The sequence below is a fragment of the Petaurus breviceps genome, unplaced genomic scaffold, assembly GCF_028583685.1.
Source record: "Petaurus breviceps papuanus isolate PSGF00001 unplaced genomic scaffold, PetGlider_PUasm1.0 182, whole genome shotgun sequence".
Taxonomy (NCBI): Eukaryota; Metazoa; Chordata; class Mammalia; order Diprotodontia; family Petauridae; genus Petaurus; species Petaurus breviceps.
Window position 1 is genome coordinate 4871274 of NW_027185786.1, and position 19385 is coordinate 4890658.

General features: G+C 44.3%; 1 protein-coding gene across 1 annotated transcript in view; it reads right to left on the minus strand.

Moving 5' to 3' along the window:
* Positions 1–18614, minus strand: part of LOC138160845 (ATP-dependent RNA helicase DDX19B-like) — a 33484-nt gene extending 14870 nt beyond the window's left edge. Inside the window, exons 1-4 of the mRNA XM_069087651.1 lie at positions 18382–18614; positions 6438–6486; positions 4616–4666; positions 3649–3784 (exon numbers count right to left, since the gene is read on the minus strand). Coding sequence (XP_068943752.1) covers positions 3649–3784; positions 4616–4666; positions 6438–6486; positions 18382–18438 — 293 coding nt within the window. The 5' untranslated portion in view covers positions 18439–18614. The remainder of the gene's footprint in view (positions 1–3648; positions 3785–4615; positions 4667–6437; positions 6487–18381) is intronic.
* Positions 18615–19385: the final 771 nt, after the last annotated feature.

The window sequence follows — 19385 nt, forward strand, 5'->3', positions numbered from 1 at the left end:
CAGTTTCTGATTCAAAGACTGTGGAGTGGGGGCTGCATTTTACACTTAAAAAAAAATTACATTATGTTTTTCTAATCTCCAACAATAAAAGTAATTTTGAATTTTATGGTTTAAGAATACCTGTTGCATTAAAAAATTTTTGTAGCTCTTGAATATACTGAAATAACATAAATTTAAGCTTAACTGACAATCAAGGCAATAATTAGATCCATTAAAGTACTTTTTCTGATTGTGTGCTAACAAAACACTAAACATACATTGTATACCTGTGGCTCTCCTCCGCTATTTCCTAATCACCATAAAATGTATGTTGGTAAGTGCTTGGGAGGGAGCACTCTGAATGGCAGCAGTAAGTCGAATCCTTTCTCAAAGCAGAAATGCCTGCATATTAATAAACTGTTTCTGATAGATTCTGGCTAAAATGCAGCATAGTTTTCTTTCACAGTAGCAAAAATGTTGATTTGATCTTCATTTGATTTCACAAACAGATAGTTCCTATTTATGAAATGTCAAGGAAAAGAAAAAAGAAATGAGCAGCTAGAGAGGAGGCAGTGAGAGCTGTCAATTATCTAATCCAGCCAGTTGCCAGTTAGTCCCTTTAACTACTTACCAACCCAAATCATCCCCATTTAGGAAGTGTGCATTTTTTTCCCTACAGACTTTTTTCCCCTGTATCCTTCTTGGAATTCACAGGCTTTTAAAGAGAACATTCTGCCTTCAGCCTCTCCAAGTAGAACTTGTTGGTGCCTGCAGAGTGCCACAAAGCTCCATTCTCTGAACCTGTTGCCAAGGATACACTGAGGAGCTACAGAATGAAGACTCAGGCCCAATGCTCCCACCAATTAACTACTTTCCTTTGACATGATAAATTATATATTTCAAACATAAAAACAAACCAAGTGCGTTATCGAATCCAAGCTTAATTCTGTATCCATCTGGTTACTGACTAGAGCCAAACACAAGAGAATCTTTCAAGGCCACCAATTTTTGTCAGTATTATAAAAGAATTCATTCTTTTAAAAAAATAAAAAAGGTAGATTAATCAATGACACAGTCTTCTCTGGTTTTGAAAAGCAGCAGTGGAACAGAGACAAGTCTGAGAAGAAACTTGGTCCTATGCGATTGACTGGGGGCTGGCGTGGCCATTTAAACAGGCTTGTCAACAAGGAGGACAGAGTGGAATATGTTTGATAAAGTCTGTTACAAAGGGAAAAAAAAGATCTCTAACAGAGCTACTCTTTGATCTTAGCTGTCAATTTTTCATTAGCAACCTAATAAAGTTCCACTAAGCTCTTCTTATATGTTCTTAAAAAGAGGTATTAACAAAACAATTTTTTTTAAAGTGGTATTAAGAAGGTATATTCTAAGGCTGCCCAGCACTGTGGCCTTACCCAAAAGGGATGCTCTAGAAACCTTACAAAGCCCTGGGGACACAAATACAATACAAACAAGCAAGACAATCCCTTCCCTCATGGAGTTTATATTCTAAAGAGGGAAGATGACCAGAGCTTCAGTGAGAGTGGGAAAGGGGGTTGTATACAGAGTTTGAGGGTGAAGACCCCTGGCTGCCTCATTTGAAGAGGGCTAGGAAGTTCAATTAAAAAGACATATAAGCTTTGTGCAAGGCTGTACTAGGTGTCAGAATGCTATATGTATGAAAACATGACAGCGTCTACTCTCAAAGATCTGCCATCTCATTGGGGAGGGGAGGTGAAACAGTAGGGTATATATGTGGAATGAATGAAGAGACTCAGAGAAAATTCTAAGAGATCTGAAAAAAGACTGCTTTCAGTTTGGAGTCTGTAATATACAACTAATACCTCACAGTCTGATTTTCTGTTGCCCTCACAGTTGAGCACCTTATGATAAGAATATGACATTGTTTTATGCATGTTGTTTTTGTTCAGTAACTATTTTTATGTCTGCCCTGTCTCTATACTTAAAGACAATGTGGTCCTTCTTCATAGAAGCACTGGGGAAGATGACTCAAGTCCAATCTTGGCCAATGAAAAACAACAAATGCTAAGTACTTACTAGAAATAGGGCAGCTTCTTGGGGAAGTGGCTAAGGGTAGGTCCACTGTCATTGTTCTCTCCCCATGCTACCAATACAATACCCCGTGGTCATCATACAACTCCTCCCCAGAAAGGCCTGAAGGACCAAGGGGTGCTATTGTGGAGAGGGAGCTTGTTTTCTGGCAAGAAGAGTAAGTAAAAATGTCTGACCAGTCCCCCAGAAGATGAGGGAGAATCCCTAGGAGGCACCTCTTGGGCAAGGAGGGGCAGCACTAAGAGAGTGGCAGCACAAGGCAACTCTGCCTGGCCGGCAAGGAGCATCAATGCCTAAACAGCTGGTTGGCTGTGCCTCACATGGCCCTCTGGTTAACATGACAGACCTACATGGCATGGCCAGCCCAGGAACCTGACATGGCCTAGGCTGTGCTGTCCTAAGTACATAAACAGCCTTTGCCCTCAAGGAGCTTGTATCCTATCAAGAGAGCCAATGAGTCCAAAGAGACACACACTCAAAAGAGACACAGAATGAGTTTGGGGAGAAGCAGGAAAGATTCCAGAGTGAGGTGAATCTTAAAGGAAACTGGGGACTCTGGACTGGTGAAGATGAGGGCACCAGGATTCTGGGCAGGGGGACAAAAGGCATAAAGAAAGTACTTTGGTCAAATTGTAGGGTTCTGTGAAAGGGAGGCAGGCTTGCCAAACATAGGGGGCTTATTTTAGAGGTGCCAGGGAGCCCCATGGAGCTGACTGCCCAGGCCAGTGGCAGCTCAGCAGCTACATGGAGGGAGGTGTGGAGCGGGGAAGACAATGGAGGCTCTGACCAACAGATAAGGAGGCTACTACAAGAAGGACAGCTGTGTGAGTACAGAGGTGCTGTGGACATACAAACAGCCAGAACTAACAAGTGACATGGCATGAGAGAGGGAGGAATCAAGAATGGCCACCAAGTCACAAAGCAGCAAGGATGAAGGTCCCCTCAACACAAAGACTGGGAAAGAGAACCAGCTGCTTTAGACATGATTCTGTAGAAAACACAAAATAAGCAACTGATCTCTGCATCTAGGGATCATGAGCACAGAGATCATCTGTAAGCTCATGTGTGCTGACTAGGGCACTGAGAAAGAAGAGCTCGGGGCCCAGGATGGAACTATCAAGATGTCAATCTAGTAAAGAAGACTGAGGAGGAGAAGCCAAAAGGCAGGAGAACCAAGAGAGCACAGCATCTGGAAAGCTCAGGAAGGGAAGGAGACAACAGACAGAAAAAAATGAAGATGGAGGTGGGCAAAGAGAACAATCCCTGCATATGCTCAGTAAACAGAATGTGTAACTGCAGCTAAAACATCCCTAGTCCAACAAGGAGTTATTAATTTTCACTTAAAAATCTAGTCTTATAGGCTGAAGTATCTGAATTTGTTTTAATAACATGTCCAATAATAAAAAGCATATTCTGGGGTGATAACTACTCGATTTACATTCCCATAGCACTGAAGCTTTACAAAAGAGGTCGCCCACTAAGATCAAGGCTGGGCCCATCTCCAATTAGCTGGGTTATATCAAAGTCCCACCCTAACTTCTGGAATGCCAAGGTCTTCTTGGGATGGGAGATGGGGAGAACAAGATAAGGGATACTTACAGCCGAAGCTCTTCAAAAGACTTCACTGAATAGAGGGGGGAATTCGGATCCCGCTGAAGGACCTCCACTTGATTGGTGTTGTCCACAAGGTTGCTTCTGATCAGCTTGTTTAGCAAGGACTGAGCAGCTCTGTCCTCTACAAGTGGGATGACAGATCCAGCCAATCACACTGGTTACAAGCCAAGATGCCCACCCACTCACTCTCTGCTGAGCTGACGGCTCCTCCTTAGGACTTTTCTCCCTTTAATCAGAGTTAAATCTTTCACTTCTCATTTTGGCCTCACTCAAAACTCCCAAGTATAAACCAAACCAAACTATGAAAATGACCAAGTTTTGCACAAAAAGTGCAAAAAATAGTAAACTACTTAACAGTCAGGGCCAACATCTTAAAACGTTTGTCCAGCACTGTCTCTCCATAAAAATTACCTGACTAACCGTTACTTGGAAGTCTACTAGGAAGATGGATTTAACCTATAGACTATTTCAGGGCTTTAGGATTTTGTGTGGCCAAACCTATGACACAAGCTCTTTAAGAGCAAGAATTACATTCTACTCATCATGATCCTCTCAACAGGCCCTTGCAGAGAAGAGGTATTCTTGTTCAGGCATGACTCCATTTGGGGTTTTCTTGGCAGAAAAGATCTTGACATTTCAGATCATTTTACAGATGAGGAAACTGAGACAAACAGGATGAAGTGACTTATCCAGGGTCATATCACTACTAAGCATGACACCAGACTTGAACTTATGAAGTTGAGTTTGCCTAATTCCAAACTCAACATCTGTGCCACCTAGCTGCCCTGGAGAGTAGGTACTCAGTCAATACTTAATAAATAAAAAGGTCTACGTTATTTGTCAAAATAAAATTCTAAAGAAAGCTTTGAAAGAACATCCTGTTTGATTCTTTTAGAATTTAATTCCCAGAATCTCTCTAACTTCTCTTCTGCTGTAAGAATGCCAAAGTTACCTTTCTCTTCTTCATCGGTCTTCCCTGAATTCTCATCAGCTTTGACAATACCTGTATCAGAAAGACAACTGCTGTTATTTAAGAGCCCAGAACAGATTTGGTTATTTAAACACTATGATAGACTTCATTTCAGAGTTATCCAATAGAGAAGAACCTCTGCTAGCCACACTTGGGCTATTTTAGCCATCCCAAATGAAAAGAATCATTATAAATTTTATACCTGTAGTAAAAGGTAGTTATCATTAATTCATGTGGTCATAAACATATAAGGTATTGGGACAGGGGGCAAAAATTTGCTCGTAAAATTGGGGTTTTGTTTCTTAAAACCAACACCAGCATTTTCCTAGTACTACTAAATAATTCAACAGCTAAAACTTCTATAGTCTAATAAAGCTTCCATAAGCGGACATTTTGGGCTTCCAGTATAATGTAGATACATATGTATATACACACACATGTACAAATATATATATGTATACACATGCATGCACACTCACAAAGGAGAGATGATTATTTCTCTCTTATATTAATAATCAATTATTGAATTACATTGAACTGAAGTACATTGTTGGATGATTAAAATTGTTCAAATCCCCAGGGTATATGCCTTTTGATACTGGGTGGGAGACCCAACTAGAAAACCTTACAAAGAATCTAATCTAAAGTGAATTCTGGCCCACTGTGTTCTACTCAGGCTTGGATTGGGGTATGTACATCCTTTGTCTAGATTGCCTGAGGCTGGGGGTGGTATAAGAGTGATCAAAGTTGTATTCTCCAGCCCCTCATTAGAATGGGTCCACCTCTCATTATAATAATCATTTTCCCCATTAATTGTTAACCAATCAGAGTTGACTGCCACCCTCAGGAACACCCACTCTTCCAAGGGTATAGAAACCTTGAATGGGTTCCACAAGAGGTCTTTGGCATTCGAGAGTGTCCCTGACTCCTTTAAATATCTGTTACTAATAATTAATAAAATGATTAATTACCCAGAAATTATATCTCCTAAACTTTTTATATGTCACACATAAAAACACACACTGTCACTCACTCTCTCTCTCTCTCTCTCTGATGAGATAAAGACCATCAGCCTTGGAGTCAGGGAGACTGGGGTTCAAGTTCCACCCTTAACATATACGGCCTGTGTTGATTCTTAGCAAATCTCTTCACTTCTCAGGACCCTAGACAAGCTTCTAAGACAATAAATGCCAGGAGTTGCCCAACTATATTCAATCAACCAACAAGCCTTATGTGGGCCAGAACTGGAAAGCTGAGTACTATAAATGAAATAGTAAAGAAATCCTTCCTTTACAAGGAAGACAAATCATATTTAAGTCCACATTTTAATAATAGAATAAAATAGTAAATACAAGGGAGTTAAATATGAAGGAGTTGGAGAAGGAAAGCAGTAGCAGTTGGGGGATCCAGAAGGAAGGCTTCACGGAGAAGATGAAAGAGGAACTCTAAGAAGTAGATGCAAGAGGGTAGTACAATTCAACCACGGAAGACAGAAAATGGAGTGTCATGTGTAAGGCTAGTTAGGATGGAGTGTGGGAAGGGGGAGTCATGTTCAGTGAAGCTAGAAATAGACTGGGGCCTGGTTGTGTTTAAAGGGCTTTTGGGATTTATAATTTATCCTCCAGGCAATAGGGAACACCTGGAGTTGACTAGGAAGAAGGGAGAACATGCACTTGTTGATTAAATATATAGGGAGTTTCCTAACTAGAAGTTCCCAACACTGTGGCTGTTACAAATTCAAAGCAGAAATCTCCAAGGAAAATATATTGACTTTTACATTGGCTTACAGTTACTAACTACTCACCGTTGGCATCTGGTTTGATTTTCTCTTCCTTGATATGCAAGTTGCTCAACTAAGTAGAGAATAAAAGGCAAAAGTTTCAGGCAAATTACTCAATTAGAGACTTCCAGCCCTAAGAGTCTCCCCCAGAGAAGCTGGAGGCAGGAATAATCACTGACTACAAAATAATGCCTTTGGGTCTGGAGGTGAGGGACAATTGATTCACAGGTCAGATTTTACCTTTCGTGTTCATAGTGCCTGTTTCCATTTTTGCTTCATGATTTATGAACCTAGTTGATTTTGTCAGCTACACCCCCTCTTGGGTGAGGCAGCAATTTTAAGTTGACAGAGGTTGGGCTGGAGCATGAGGAAAACCTGGGTTCAAGTCTTTCCCTCTGACACATCCTGCCATGTGACCAAGGCCAAGTCACAGGACCTCTGGATGCCTCAAGCATCTCAAAGATTCATACATAAGGCACACAAGTTGAGCTACACCTCAACTAGTTTCCCAGCAGTGGTGAAATCACATAGGTACAAGTCACCTCCAAAAACCTTTAGAAATACAATACTACCTGCAACTTTGCAAAGTGAAAAAGTAAGTCATTGAAACATCCCAGATATACCCATTTACTTCAGTTTTCCCCAACGAAATTCAAAATTACATGAAAAATTGAAAGGAGCATCAGTTGGCAAATGAACTAGGGCTTACTTTGCTCTGGCCTGGTTTCCACCCTGGTTATAACCCACAGTGACTACTATTCATTTCTGGTCAATGTTAGCCCTCATTCATGAAGAACTTTAGGCCAGAAACGGTTTTAATTCATGACTTTGGGCACTATTTTGCTATCGAGATAAAGAACAAGACACTCTCTCATCTTGGCTCCGATCATTTTCTCTGACTGTCCCCTATTCCCCAAATGCTCTCCCTCCACATCTCTCCCTCCAGACTTCCCTGGCTTTCTTCAAGATCCAACTGAAATCTCATCTTTTTCTAGAAACCTTCCCCAGCCCCAATTAAGTCTAGCGTACCCCTTCTGCTAATTATTTCCTATTTATCCTGTATGTAGTTTGTCTCTCTCCCCCATTAGACTCTGTAAGTTCCCTTGAAGGCAGGGACTGTCTTTTGGCTTATTGTATTTATGTGCTTAGTGCACACAGTGCCTGCACATAGTAGGTGCTTAATAAATGTTCAATGACTGACTGATTATTGTGACAGCAACACCTCACATTATCATTTGCAATGTGTTTCCCTCCCAACAACTTTAGGGGCTAGCAGGGCAGATCTTTCAGCCCCCATTTTGCAGATGAGAAAACTGAAGATGGCTAGGGTGACCTGCTGAAGAACATCAAGACAACGTTGGTATGAGATCTTCACTGCCAATCCCACACAGAAGGACAGCTCTACCAATGGGTGTAACAATAATTCACATGTGTACAAGGCTTGATACAGCTTAAAAGAGCTTTCCTCCTGACAATCCTCTAACAGTATCATCTTCATTTCAGAGATCAGGAAACTGAGTGTCAGAGATTTTAAGGGACTTAAAGGATGAGAGATGGGTCCCTTAAGGTCATCTCATCCCCTCTCCTTAGTTCACAGAGATTCCTTGCCTCATCCCCAAGGTCACATGGGGAGTAGGTAACAAAGCTGGGATGTGACCTCAAGTCCTAGAACCCTAAGCTCAGTCCAATACCTGGCACACAAAAGGCCCTTAATAAATACTTATTGACTGACTTCCAACTTGCCTAATATCAATCAACTACACTGGGGCCTACCTAGGTCTAAAAACCAGATCTTCAGACTCCAAACTCCATATTCCCTCCACTAGACTGTACTGCCTCTAAACTGACTAACATTGGACCTCATGGGAGGGACGCCCTGATTGATGTAAGTTGGACTCAATCCAGCTCTAGCCTCTCTCACAACCTCCAGACAACCATTTCCAACTGCCTAATGGAAAACAAATTCAACATGTGTGTCTGACCCAAACTCTTTCCTCCAAACCCTTCCTTCTTCTTCCATTTCCTACGGCAGTCAAGGGTACTAGCATCCTCCCAGTCACCCAGGACTTGTGATGTAGGCCCTCTGGCCTCCTTGCTGTTCTTTCCCACTAGACACTGGCTGTTTCCCATACCTGTAATTTCTCCCTGTCTCCCTCCCCATTGACTCTCTCTCGGCCTCTTTGGCTTCTACCAGAAGCCTTTCCCAGACTCTGTGATTCTAGCTCCAGTTTATCCTGCCCATATCCTGCTGGTCCATGAGTTCTGGAAAACAGAGACTCTGGTTTTTGCCTTTCTCTGCATCCCCAGTGCTTAGCACATAGTAGGGACTGAATGAACACTTGATGACTTAATTTGGGATTAAGACATAAACAACATAATCCTTAGCCTCAAGGAGCTACATTCTACTGGAAGACACACAATTTGTAGACTGAGGAGAGCCCTATCAATTGGAGGAAAGGAATAGCCAAGCCAAAGCTTCAGAGAAGAAATGAGCCACTTTGTGCTTTGAAGAAATATTCAGACTCTGAGAAGGCACGTGGGAAGGATAGAACAAAAACATTCCCCTCCCATCCCTCCTTCCAGGGCACCTACTTCAATAAGTTTGCTTTCCCTTCTTATGGCCAAAGCCTCTTCCATAATTCCCAGCCATCTCCTCAGCATGCATGTTGCCACCACTCCGGTCATCATCCTCACCCCCCATCCTGCTGGGTACCCACCACAGACATTCTAGACTGAAATCAGGAAACCTTTCTTTATCTTGACCAGAATCAGGGCCACACAACACTTCTGCAGCGGCAGAACTGTCCTCAGCCCTCTTTCTGGTTCCCTTAATATGGTGTCTTTCTCCATTAGAATGTTCAAATGGCTAACAAACTGTACAAACCCTCTGACCCAGCAAAACCACCACCACCACCACCACCAGGTTTTATCCCAGAGATCCAAGAAAAGGGAAAAGGACCTATATGTACAAAAATATTTATAGCAACTCTTTGTGGTGGCAAAGAATCAGAAATTGAGGGGATGTCCATCAACTGGGGAATGGCTGAATATAGCACATTGTGCTATATATGATGAGCAGGTTTATTTCAGAAAAACCTGGAAAGACTTACATGAACTGATACAAAGTGAAATGAGCAGAACCAGATCATTGTACACAGTAACAAAGGTATCACAATGATGATCAACTGTGAAAGACTTAGCTTACTTTCTCTGATCAATACAATGATCTAATACAATTCCAAGGGACTTTTGATGAATAATATTATCTACCTCCAGAGAAATAACTTAAACTGAGTACAAATTGGGGGAAAAAAAAAGAATGTAAGTTCCTTGGGAGCAGAAACTGCCTTACTTCTTGTATTCGTATCCAGAGTACTTACTTAGTACAGTGCCTAACATTTAGTTAAGAGCTTAATAAATAAATGTTCAGCTCCATCCATCCATCCATCTCAAAGTCAATATGTGTTAACTTCAGGGAACAGTTAGTAGTAGTTAGAATGTCAACTGCATGACTAAGAGCAAAGACTGGAGAGAAGGAACCAGACTTGGGAAGACCTTAAATACAAAGCTAAAGAGTCTACATAGTATCATACAAGTCAGTGGCCGCCTACAAGGTGGGAGCAATGACTCTCAGTTACTAATCAGAGGGTGAAAAGATGGGTTGTATCTCAGAGCATGGGGCCCTTGTCTCCAACTATACCTCACCTGATCACCCTCCAACAGAACCCCTCCCCTCAACTATTCAAGTTCTTTACTGCCTGAATTTTGGCCAGGAGCAGTTTCTAAGTCAACTACTTCCAGACATCCAAAGCAGCAGCTTATAAAGGTACTAGTGAAAAAAAAGACTTCTCCCCATACTCAGCTTTGGCATCATATCTGACTCCTCACTCTCTCAATTCCACATATCCATTCAGGTGCAAAATCTTATTTCTACAACCATGACATCTTTTTCATCTCCTCCTTTCTCTTTGCTCACATGGCTACCACCCTTATTCAGGCCCTTATCAATCAATAAAATGGAGGATGATAATAACTTCCCTGACTACTTCACATAATTGCAAAGATAAAATGAAGCAGCATGGACTAAAGTGTTTTTTGTTGTTCAGTTGTGTCCTACTCTGTGACCCCCATCTGGGGTTTTCTCAGCAAATATACTAGAGTGGTTTGCCATTTCCTTCTCCAGCTCATTTGACAAATGAGGAAACTGAGGCAAACAGGATGAAGTAACTTACCCAGGTTCACACAACTAGTAATTGTCTGAGGCCAAATTTGAACTTGACACAGTTGGAGAAAATCATGCTACCCTTCTTGTTGGGTCCACTACAAGTTTATGTTACACAACTTCAATTGGGCCCTCACCTTGCTAGGCAATCCTTCTATACCTCTTTGACCAAATTCTTACTATCCATCCCATTCTCCACAACAGCTCTTCCAAACCTTTTCATCCCTCCTCAAATTTCCCATGGCTGTCCTCCCCACCCTCTTAGCTGAGAACTTTGCCTCACATTTTACAGAAAAAAAAAATAAGGCTGCTTGTAGATGAGCTTCCTCTTCTCCGTCTCCTCTCAGCAGGGACCTTCTGCACCCCTGTTTCACATGAAGACACGCGTAACTTTGCCAAGAACAACCCTGCTACTTGTTCAAGTTATCCCCTTCCAACTCGTCTCCTCTGCCATCCTCCCTCTCACTTATTTTCAATCTCTCCCTCATCTCTACTGGCTCATTTCCTACTGCCCAGAAACATGCCCAAATCTCCTCTATCCTGAAAAAATTCTCACTTGACTATTGTTCTGTATCTCTTCTGCTGTTTGTAGCCAAAAGGCCACCTACAATAACAGCCTTTACTCTCTCTCCTCTCACTCGATACTTAATCTCTCACAACATGGCTTCTGACCTTACCATTCCACCATCACTGCTCTCTCCAAAGTGACCAGTGATCTCCTATTTATAAAATCCAACAGCCTTTTCTCAGTCCTCATTCTCCTTGATCTCTCTGCAGCCTCTGAGACTATTCACACCTGCCCCTTCTCCCTAGCTTTTCAGGACACCCTTCTCACACCCATTTACCCTAGGTGTCCCATAGGGCTCTTATTGGAACCTCTTCCCCTCTCTCTGTACCACTTCACTTGATGATCTCATCAGCTCCCATAGATTTAATTATCATCTCTACCTGCTTATTTTCAAATACCTTCCCTTCTTGGGGTGGCTAGATGGCGTAGTGAATAGAGCACTGGCCCTGGAGTCAGGAGGACCTGAGTTTAAATCCAGCCACAGGCACTCAACACAAAACTAGCCATAGGACTGTGGGCAAGTAACTTCACCCCAGCTGCCCTACCTTCCCCCCATCAAAAAAGCAAAAAAACAAAAAACAAGCTTCCCTGTTACTAGAGGGCACCACCATCCTCCCAACTCTGAGGTTCACCACCTAGGAGTCATCCAGAGCTCCTCACTTATCTCTCACCACCCCACCCCCCAATATCCAAGTTGTTGCCAAGGCCTGTGGCTTCACCTATGTAGCATCTCCTGTCAAGATACTAGGAGACACTCTGTTTTCCAAAGCTAAGGCCCAGCAAGCAAGCTGTGCCCTGAGCTTGGCATAACAACACTCGTTTGCGCTTACCCTCTAGCAAAATCATATAATTATTATATTGCTTTGACCAGTACCAGATGCTTCGGATAAGTACCCATGGTCCAGTCACAAACTATGACCTGCTATGAATCAAACCTGTGTCATTGTTGCCGTTACTCCTCACTGTGTAGCCAGTGGCATATGTACTGAGTTCCCCCCACACCGCCTCAGGACCCCCGAGGAGTAGGGTTCTGGCACATGTGTTCTTGCTTACTTTGCAATTAAACTTCTTTAAAAAAAATTTTTTTTAATTAAATTAAACTTCTATTTGGTTCCTGACTCCTCCACAGGTTAGAGTTTGATTCGGTCCATGTGACACTCCCAAATGTGCCCCCTTCTCTCCTCTGATACCACCATCACTAGAAGAGGTCCTGGTCACCTCATGGCTGGACAATTGCAACAGGCTGCTGGGCAGCTCTGCCTGTCCCAAGTCTCTCCCTGCTCCATTCCATCCTCCTTTCAGCCACCAAAGTGTTTTCCTAAAGTACATCCAGGTGTGCCCATATCACCCCCCCCCCACCCTTTTACTCAATAAACTCCAGTGACTCCCTCTCACCCTAGGACCAAACACAAAATACTTGGGTTGTCAAAGCTCTTCAGAGCCTAGACCCCACCTACCTTTACAATCTTCTTATACTTCATTCCATACAGTGACACTGGCCTCCGGGCTGAGTTTCCCCCCAAAACAGAATGCCTTTCCCTTCCCACCTCCCTTCAAGTCCCAACTAAAATCCAAAGGAAATCTTTCCCAGTCCTCCTTAACCCTAGTGCCTCCCTCTCCTGGGTGTTCCCGAGCTCTCCTGTATGCAGTCTGTGTGCCGTATGCTGCTTTGGCTTGTTCTCCCCCCACTAGACTGTGAGATCCTCAAGGGCAGGGGCTGTCTCTTGCTCCCTTTTGTGTCCTTAGCACGGTGCTTGATAGTAGACCCTTAATACATGTTTGATTTAGCAATTATTAAACACTTAGTATTAGTTTTCCAGGCACTGTGCTAAAGGCCCTAGAATACAAAGAAAAAGGAAAAAGAAAGAAGTTCCTGTCCTCAAAGAGCTTACATTCTACTGGTAAAAAAAAAAAAAACCAGCAGGAGAACAGATCAGTAAACAAAGCAATTAACAGAGGCACTGGTCAGGATGAAACTTTGTGTGTGGTAAGTGGGATTTGAGAAAGCTGGGAATTTTATGGCCTTGGAAGTCCTCTTTAAGTCTGACATACACATCCTTCACACTAACTGAGCACGGCAGCTTAGTACAGTAGACAGGGCTACGGGCTTGTAGAAGAAAACAGGTTTAAATACCACTTCTGCTGCTCTGGGCAAGGTACTTTAAGCTTCCTAAGCCTTAATTTCTTCATCTGTAAAATGAGAAGGGTGAACTAGTTTAATTCTAAGGTCTTTTGCAATTCTAAATCTCACATTACCAAAATAAGCAGAACTAAGTCAATTATCACTTGATTTTTATGAGATGCACTGTCTTCATGAAAAAAATATGTAGAGGAGTGTGGTGGTGATGGGGTGATAGGACTTGGAAGCCTAAAAGAAAAAGACCATGTCTTCCAAAGCAACCCAGTCCTTGGATTTTCCCATACACACCAGATCACTGGCACCTCCACCCCAGCCCACAAGCATATACAGACTACTCCTTGATCCACTCTAGATCACCGAATTAGCCTACCTGATAGTCCTTTCACTGTAGTACCAGGACCACACCAGACTATTTACCACTCCTTAATCTCATCCAGATCCTTTTGATAGGGTCCAGTTTTTCTCATACTTTTCAGCAAACCAGTCCCTGTTCTGGGTTTCTTATGGAGACATAAGGCCCATCCCAGCCTACTTAAATACTCAATAGTCCTTTCATGTGGCTCTACTGGACCTAGCCTAGACCACTTAACTCCTTTCACATTTTGCACCTGGGTCCCCCAGGGGATTTACCCGTCCTCAATCCCATCTCAATCTTCTCACAGTCTTTTTTGTATAAAAGTATCACTCACCCCCATCAAGCCGCAAATTCACTAGGAATCTAAGCTAGCATTGCTGACAGTCCAGTGGAAGAAGGTTAAAGGATGTGAATTCATTCCAGGCAGAAGCAGCCCTGTACCCTGACACATTTCAGGGTTCCCAGCAACCCCAAAACTATCACTTTCACTGTCCCTTTTTGTACACCCCATTAAATGGCAGGTTCATGAGGAACCCTGTCCGCTACTACTACTGGGGTTACAATAAACCTTGTCATTTGACTGGAAGATTTGAGTTGTGAATTCATTTCAGGTGGATGATGCCCTGTACCCTGACATTTTGGGGCTCCCAGCAACCCTACCTGCACTCCCTGTTGCAGTACCTGGCACCTGGTAACAAATGTCTGACCTGGACAGGTGAGGCTGATGTTTATGTACTTGAGCTCTCAAGGAGGGCTAATGCCTGTCAGGTGTGATGACAGGATGGCCAGTTCCTAGGAGGGGCCAGGCTACCAAAGGAGGAGCCAACTGGCCCAGACTGGAAAAAGTGAGCAGGTGAAAAGCTTCCATGCTGATTAAGTGAAAGGAAGGGAGAGGGGGAGAAGAGGAAGAATAAAGATACATTTAACTCTCAAGGACTTTATAACAGAAAGCAGAGAATTAGAAAAGTAGAATAAAGGCTCTCATTCATTTAAAACATCTGCTCATTAAAACAATAACAAAAAGTAAAAGTTGAACAGTTTTAACTTTCCTTCCTTAAAATGCACTAACAGATAAAACCATTTAGGAGCTAGAACAGAATTGGTTTCTTAGCTATCAAATAAATCTTACTAAACAATAAACAGGGGAGTAAAATGTCCCAGGACACTGAGGTCTTTTTCAGCCTGTAAACATTCTGAGAACATAGTCTAAAACTAAAGCAGGCAGTTCTCTTTGAGAATGAAGGACAAAAAGTCACCTCTGTGAGTAGAAAAGAAGCTGCCCACTGGAGAACTGGAACTGGCAAGCTTGGCAACACAGCTTTCCTTCTTTCTTTTCTTTCCCTCTGCTCATATAAGGTATCACACCCTCACTGGTGGGTGCTCTGCCCAAAGGGAATGTGAATTTTTAATCTCTGAAACATTTTTCCCCTCAAAGACCAGCCTCAACCCCAAATCCCTCTGGTTCTCACAGATCGGCCAATAAGAGGCCCCAGTTCAACCCCTACCTGGTCATTATTTGGGTCCAGATAGGTAGAGAAGGAATGTAAATAGCAATAGTTTTCAGTATCAGCCAGAAGCCCTGAGGGCCTTCCCTCTCAGAACTATTTTTTAAGATTTATTTGGTCTCCCCCGTCCCCCCCATTCTTAGCTTCATTTCTTATTAAGCCTTAAATCACTGAATTGGCTTTGCCTCAGGAAAACTGAGACCAGTTAAGGACCTAAGCTTGAAAAGGCCAAGGATCCCCACTACATCCTGGGCCATCTCCAGTTGTCTTGATCTATATTTGGCTACTTGGACCCAGATGGCTCTGGAAGAGAAAGTGAGGCTGGTGACTTTGCACAACCCTCCCTCACTTAAATCAAATTCACTTGCATGTCATGGCATTTTCAAAATAAGGACAAACAACCAGCAAAGAATTCCACATCCCCTCCCCCCAATCCTTCACAAATTGAAATCATGGGCCACTTTTTCATGGTTCATAAAATCAGAAAAGTTAGTGGTTTGGCATACCTAGAATCTGTTAGAAATCTAGATATGCCAAATACCCAACATTACTTACACTGAATCAAGGAAAGAAGGGAGGGAGGAAGAGAGAAGGGAGGAAAGAAGAAGGAAAAAGGTGGAGAGGGATGAGGAGGAAGACAGGGAAGGAAGGGGAAGAGGGAAAAGAAAGGGGGGAGGGAGGGGAAGGAAAGAAGAGAGGGAAGAAGGGGCCAATAACCCCCAGGCACTTGCTGTAGAACAAAATTTCTTGCAAACACAGAAAAAGATATATACAAGATGTCAATAAAGTGATCTTTATTCAAAAAACATTAGCTTCAACACACTGCTCAACAAAACTGCCTTACTGCAAGACCTGAACAATGCAATACTCAGTATCTATGATACAAGTTGGCAACATTGTTGCTATTTTTCAATGTCTGCCCAACTTTCAAACCGTCTGAACCATCGTGTTCAATCAAATTTTGATGTAAAGAAATAATTTGTGAAAAATTTATTATAATAGTGTACAACTGTGGAAGGCAATTAGTTTATAATTATTATTTCTGACAGTCCTTTAGGGCCTATGAAAAAAGAAGTCAGATCCCCAAAGCACACACATCAGACACTGCTTTAGTGAGTTATGCCTCCGTCGACACTAAGTCAGTGGCTATAAAGTCTGTAGTTTGTTTCGAAAGGAAGAACCATTCAGCTAACAAATCAAGCTGTTAATGAATCTAGTGATGTGTTTTTCATGAATGGGAGTTAATACTCAAATAGAGTCCACAGAAATATTATAGGTAACCTGGATTAAGTTACTAGAAAAGTGTGGTTCTGGTTCCAATTTGACCAAAAAGGACTAACACAACTACCCACCGTCCAGTCCTCTCTGACTTCTCTATAGTCAATCAATTCAAGCCCCTATCAGTTTGAAAATCTACTATTTTAGTCAGTTTCAACATCTCTACCCTCAGCAGCTAAGTCAGAAATAACCTCATTACCTTTAAAGCACCTGAAATTGTCTATGTGGAAAGGCAAGTCTCAACTAGATCAATGTGATAAAACTGATCTATGGAACCGAAGAAATAGATCTGCAGACAAAGAAAGTTTGGACTTGAACTCCGGACCACACATGATTCCAGAACTAAAGATTCACTTCACAGCTTCAACAAAAAACTCTAAAACAAGCCTAAAGGGAGGGAATCAATTTCACAAATGATCTGCTGCTGTATCATTAGAAAGGAAATTTCCAAATTCCTAGTTCTAGGTACTTCATTAAGTTACTTTCTTACAGCTGATGCCCATCTAGGCATTCAATATAAGCTCTGAAAAAGAGGAAGTTTGACATTTTCATAGTTTTTTTTTTTATATCCCAACCATTTCTACTCTTCAACCTTTTCTTAGGTTCCCTTTAAGTGCCCAGTATTGGGCCTACCTCAGAGGAGACAAACAAAAGTGATTGAATACAAAATAAACACCAAGTAATTGCAGGACGTTGTTTGGGGGACTGAGGGTGGGGAGACAAGAGGCAGTGTTAAAGCTCAGCCTGAGTGGAACGCATGGATGTCAGATGAGGAAGTGAGGGTACATGTCAGAGCTGAGGCTGGAAGACCTCAGAGTCAGGCTCCCCCCCCCCCCCAGTACTCTCCTGATTAATAAAGGGAAACAGTTCAGCTAAACTAACCAATGGGGTGACTTAGGTGACTATGTCACATGTGCTGCCCCCTGAGACCTCCACTCCATGAAGACGGAGGAGTGTGTCATCATGTTTATTGGTCCCTTGTCCGTCCAGCCACCATTCACATTACTGTAGTCATTATGTTTTCTCTGCTCTTAATTTCTCCCCAGTTTTCTGAATTGCTCTTCTTTTAAAACGTGGTGGGTGGGGCGGTGGGTGTGTGCGCATCTCCATCTATTGCGCCCCGGCTTTGTTTCTTTTTTTTTTTTTTGCTACCACAAAAAGCGCCGGTAAGAAGACCCAGGTTTGCACTGAGCTTTGCTTTTTGTCTCCTTGGGGGCACAATCCCAGTAGAAGCACTGCTGGGTCAGGTTATGAAAATTTTAATAAGGCTTCCAGATGAGATTAAAAAATCCCAGCAGTCCCTACAACGCAGACTGTTTCATCATGTTTTCTAATGGGTCCGAGTCGAAACCTTAGCGTTTTGTTTTTTTTAAACACTCTTTGTCTTCGTCCTGTGATGTGCCTATTTTTCCTGCACGACTGCTGACGGTCCTGGAAAAAACTCTAACCCCGTGGTTCGTGCCCGCGCCCACTCCCCTCGCGCACTAAGGGCCCTGCCTCTGGGACGTGCGTGGCCACGGCCAGCGCGCCCGAGCAGCCGGCTTTCCTCGGCTTAGCGGGGATGCCGCCCGCCCCCCACCAACGCCGGCGGTCTCGATGGAAGGTTTGGTTGTAAGTAAAGGCTGGGCAGGCAGCGGGGAGGCCGGCGGGCGTTCACCTGCGGTCGCTGCCACTAGTAGCTCCATCTTACAGAAGAGGAAACTGAGGCTGGGAGGGCAAGGGCTCCACTCTGGGTCATCGGCCAAGCAGAGGTGGGATTCGAACCCGGGCTCCCCTGAGCCGCATGCTGGGCCCGGAAGACCGCGCCCCGCCTGCCCAGGGCCTGCGGGACACAGAGGTGCCCGCCGTGGGCTTGGGAGTCGTCCCCGCCCCCCGCCCGGACCCCCAGTGCCCCACTCACCGACTCGGCGGCCGCCTCCTGTTCGTCCACCGCCAGGGCCCACGAGTCGGTGGCCATGGTCCCCAGGGAGCGGAGCACCAGCGGGACGCGGCTACACGCGACAGGCAGGCTCAGCGCGGGACCGGGCGGGGGCACGCACGCACAGGCAATGGCGCCGCGGGCAGAAGAAGGCTGGCGGGGAGCGAGGGCGGGAGCCGAGGGGGCAAGCGGGCCGCGCCGGGAAGCCGCACTGCGCCGGCGCGTGACCCACCCCCGCCCCGCCCCCTCGGGCGGGCGGGCCGCGCGGCCGCTGCCGCTTCCGGCCCGGGTCGGCTCCGGCAGGAAGCGCCCCCCTCTTCGCAGCCCCCGCCCCAGCTCAGCGCGTCACTTCGCTAGGCCTGAAACCTCCTTCCTCGGCCGTCGGAGGCTACAGAGCCGGCCTGGTCTCTCGAAGCTTTTCCACGTGCCCCTTTCCCCAGCCCCAAGTGCCGGGGAGGTCTCGGCCCCCAGGACGCCCCCTCCTCGGTGGGACCCGGGCCGAGGGCCGAGGAACGCCCGCCTTGCTTCCACGACGAACCAGCTTCGTCCGCTTCCCGTAAGAAGCGTTCTGACCGAGCGCTGTGGATCCCGCAGAGGGGGCGAGTGCAGCGGCCGCAAGCCCTGCCCGGACACGCGGGCGCCTCTCCACGCCAGTGAAATCCCAGCGCCAAAACAGCCTTAAATGCTTTTGTTTGTTTGGGGTTTTTTGGTTTGGTCTTTTTGGAGGGAGAGGACAGGGCAGTTGGGGTTAAGTGACTTGCCCAAGGTCACACAGCTAGTAAGTGTGAGTGTCTGAGGCTGGATTTGAACTCAGGTCCTCCTGACTCCAGGGCTGGTGCTCTAATTCTTAAAATACTTTTAAATTCAGTTTTTTGGCCCTATTATCAAGTAATAATTGGTAGTTTTTCTTCTGTCTCTGACTCTTCATGACCCCATTTGGGGTTTTCTTGGCAAAGATGCAGTAGTGGTTTACCATTGCCTTAGCT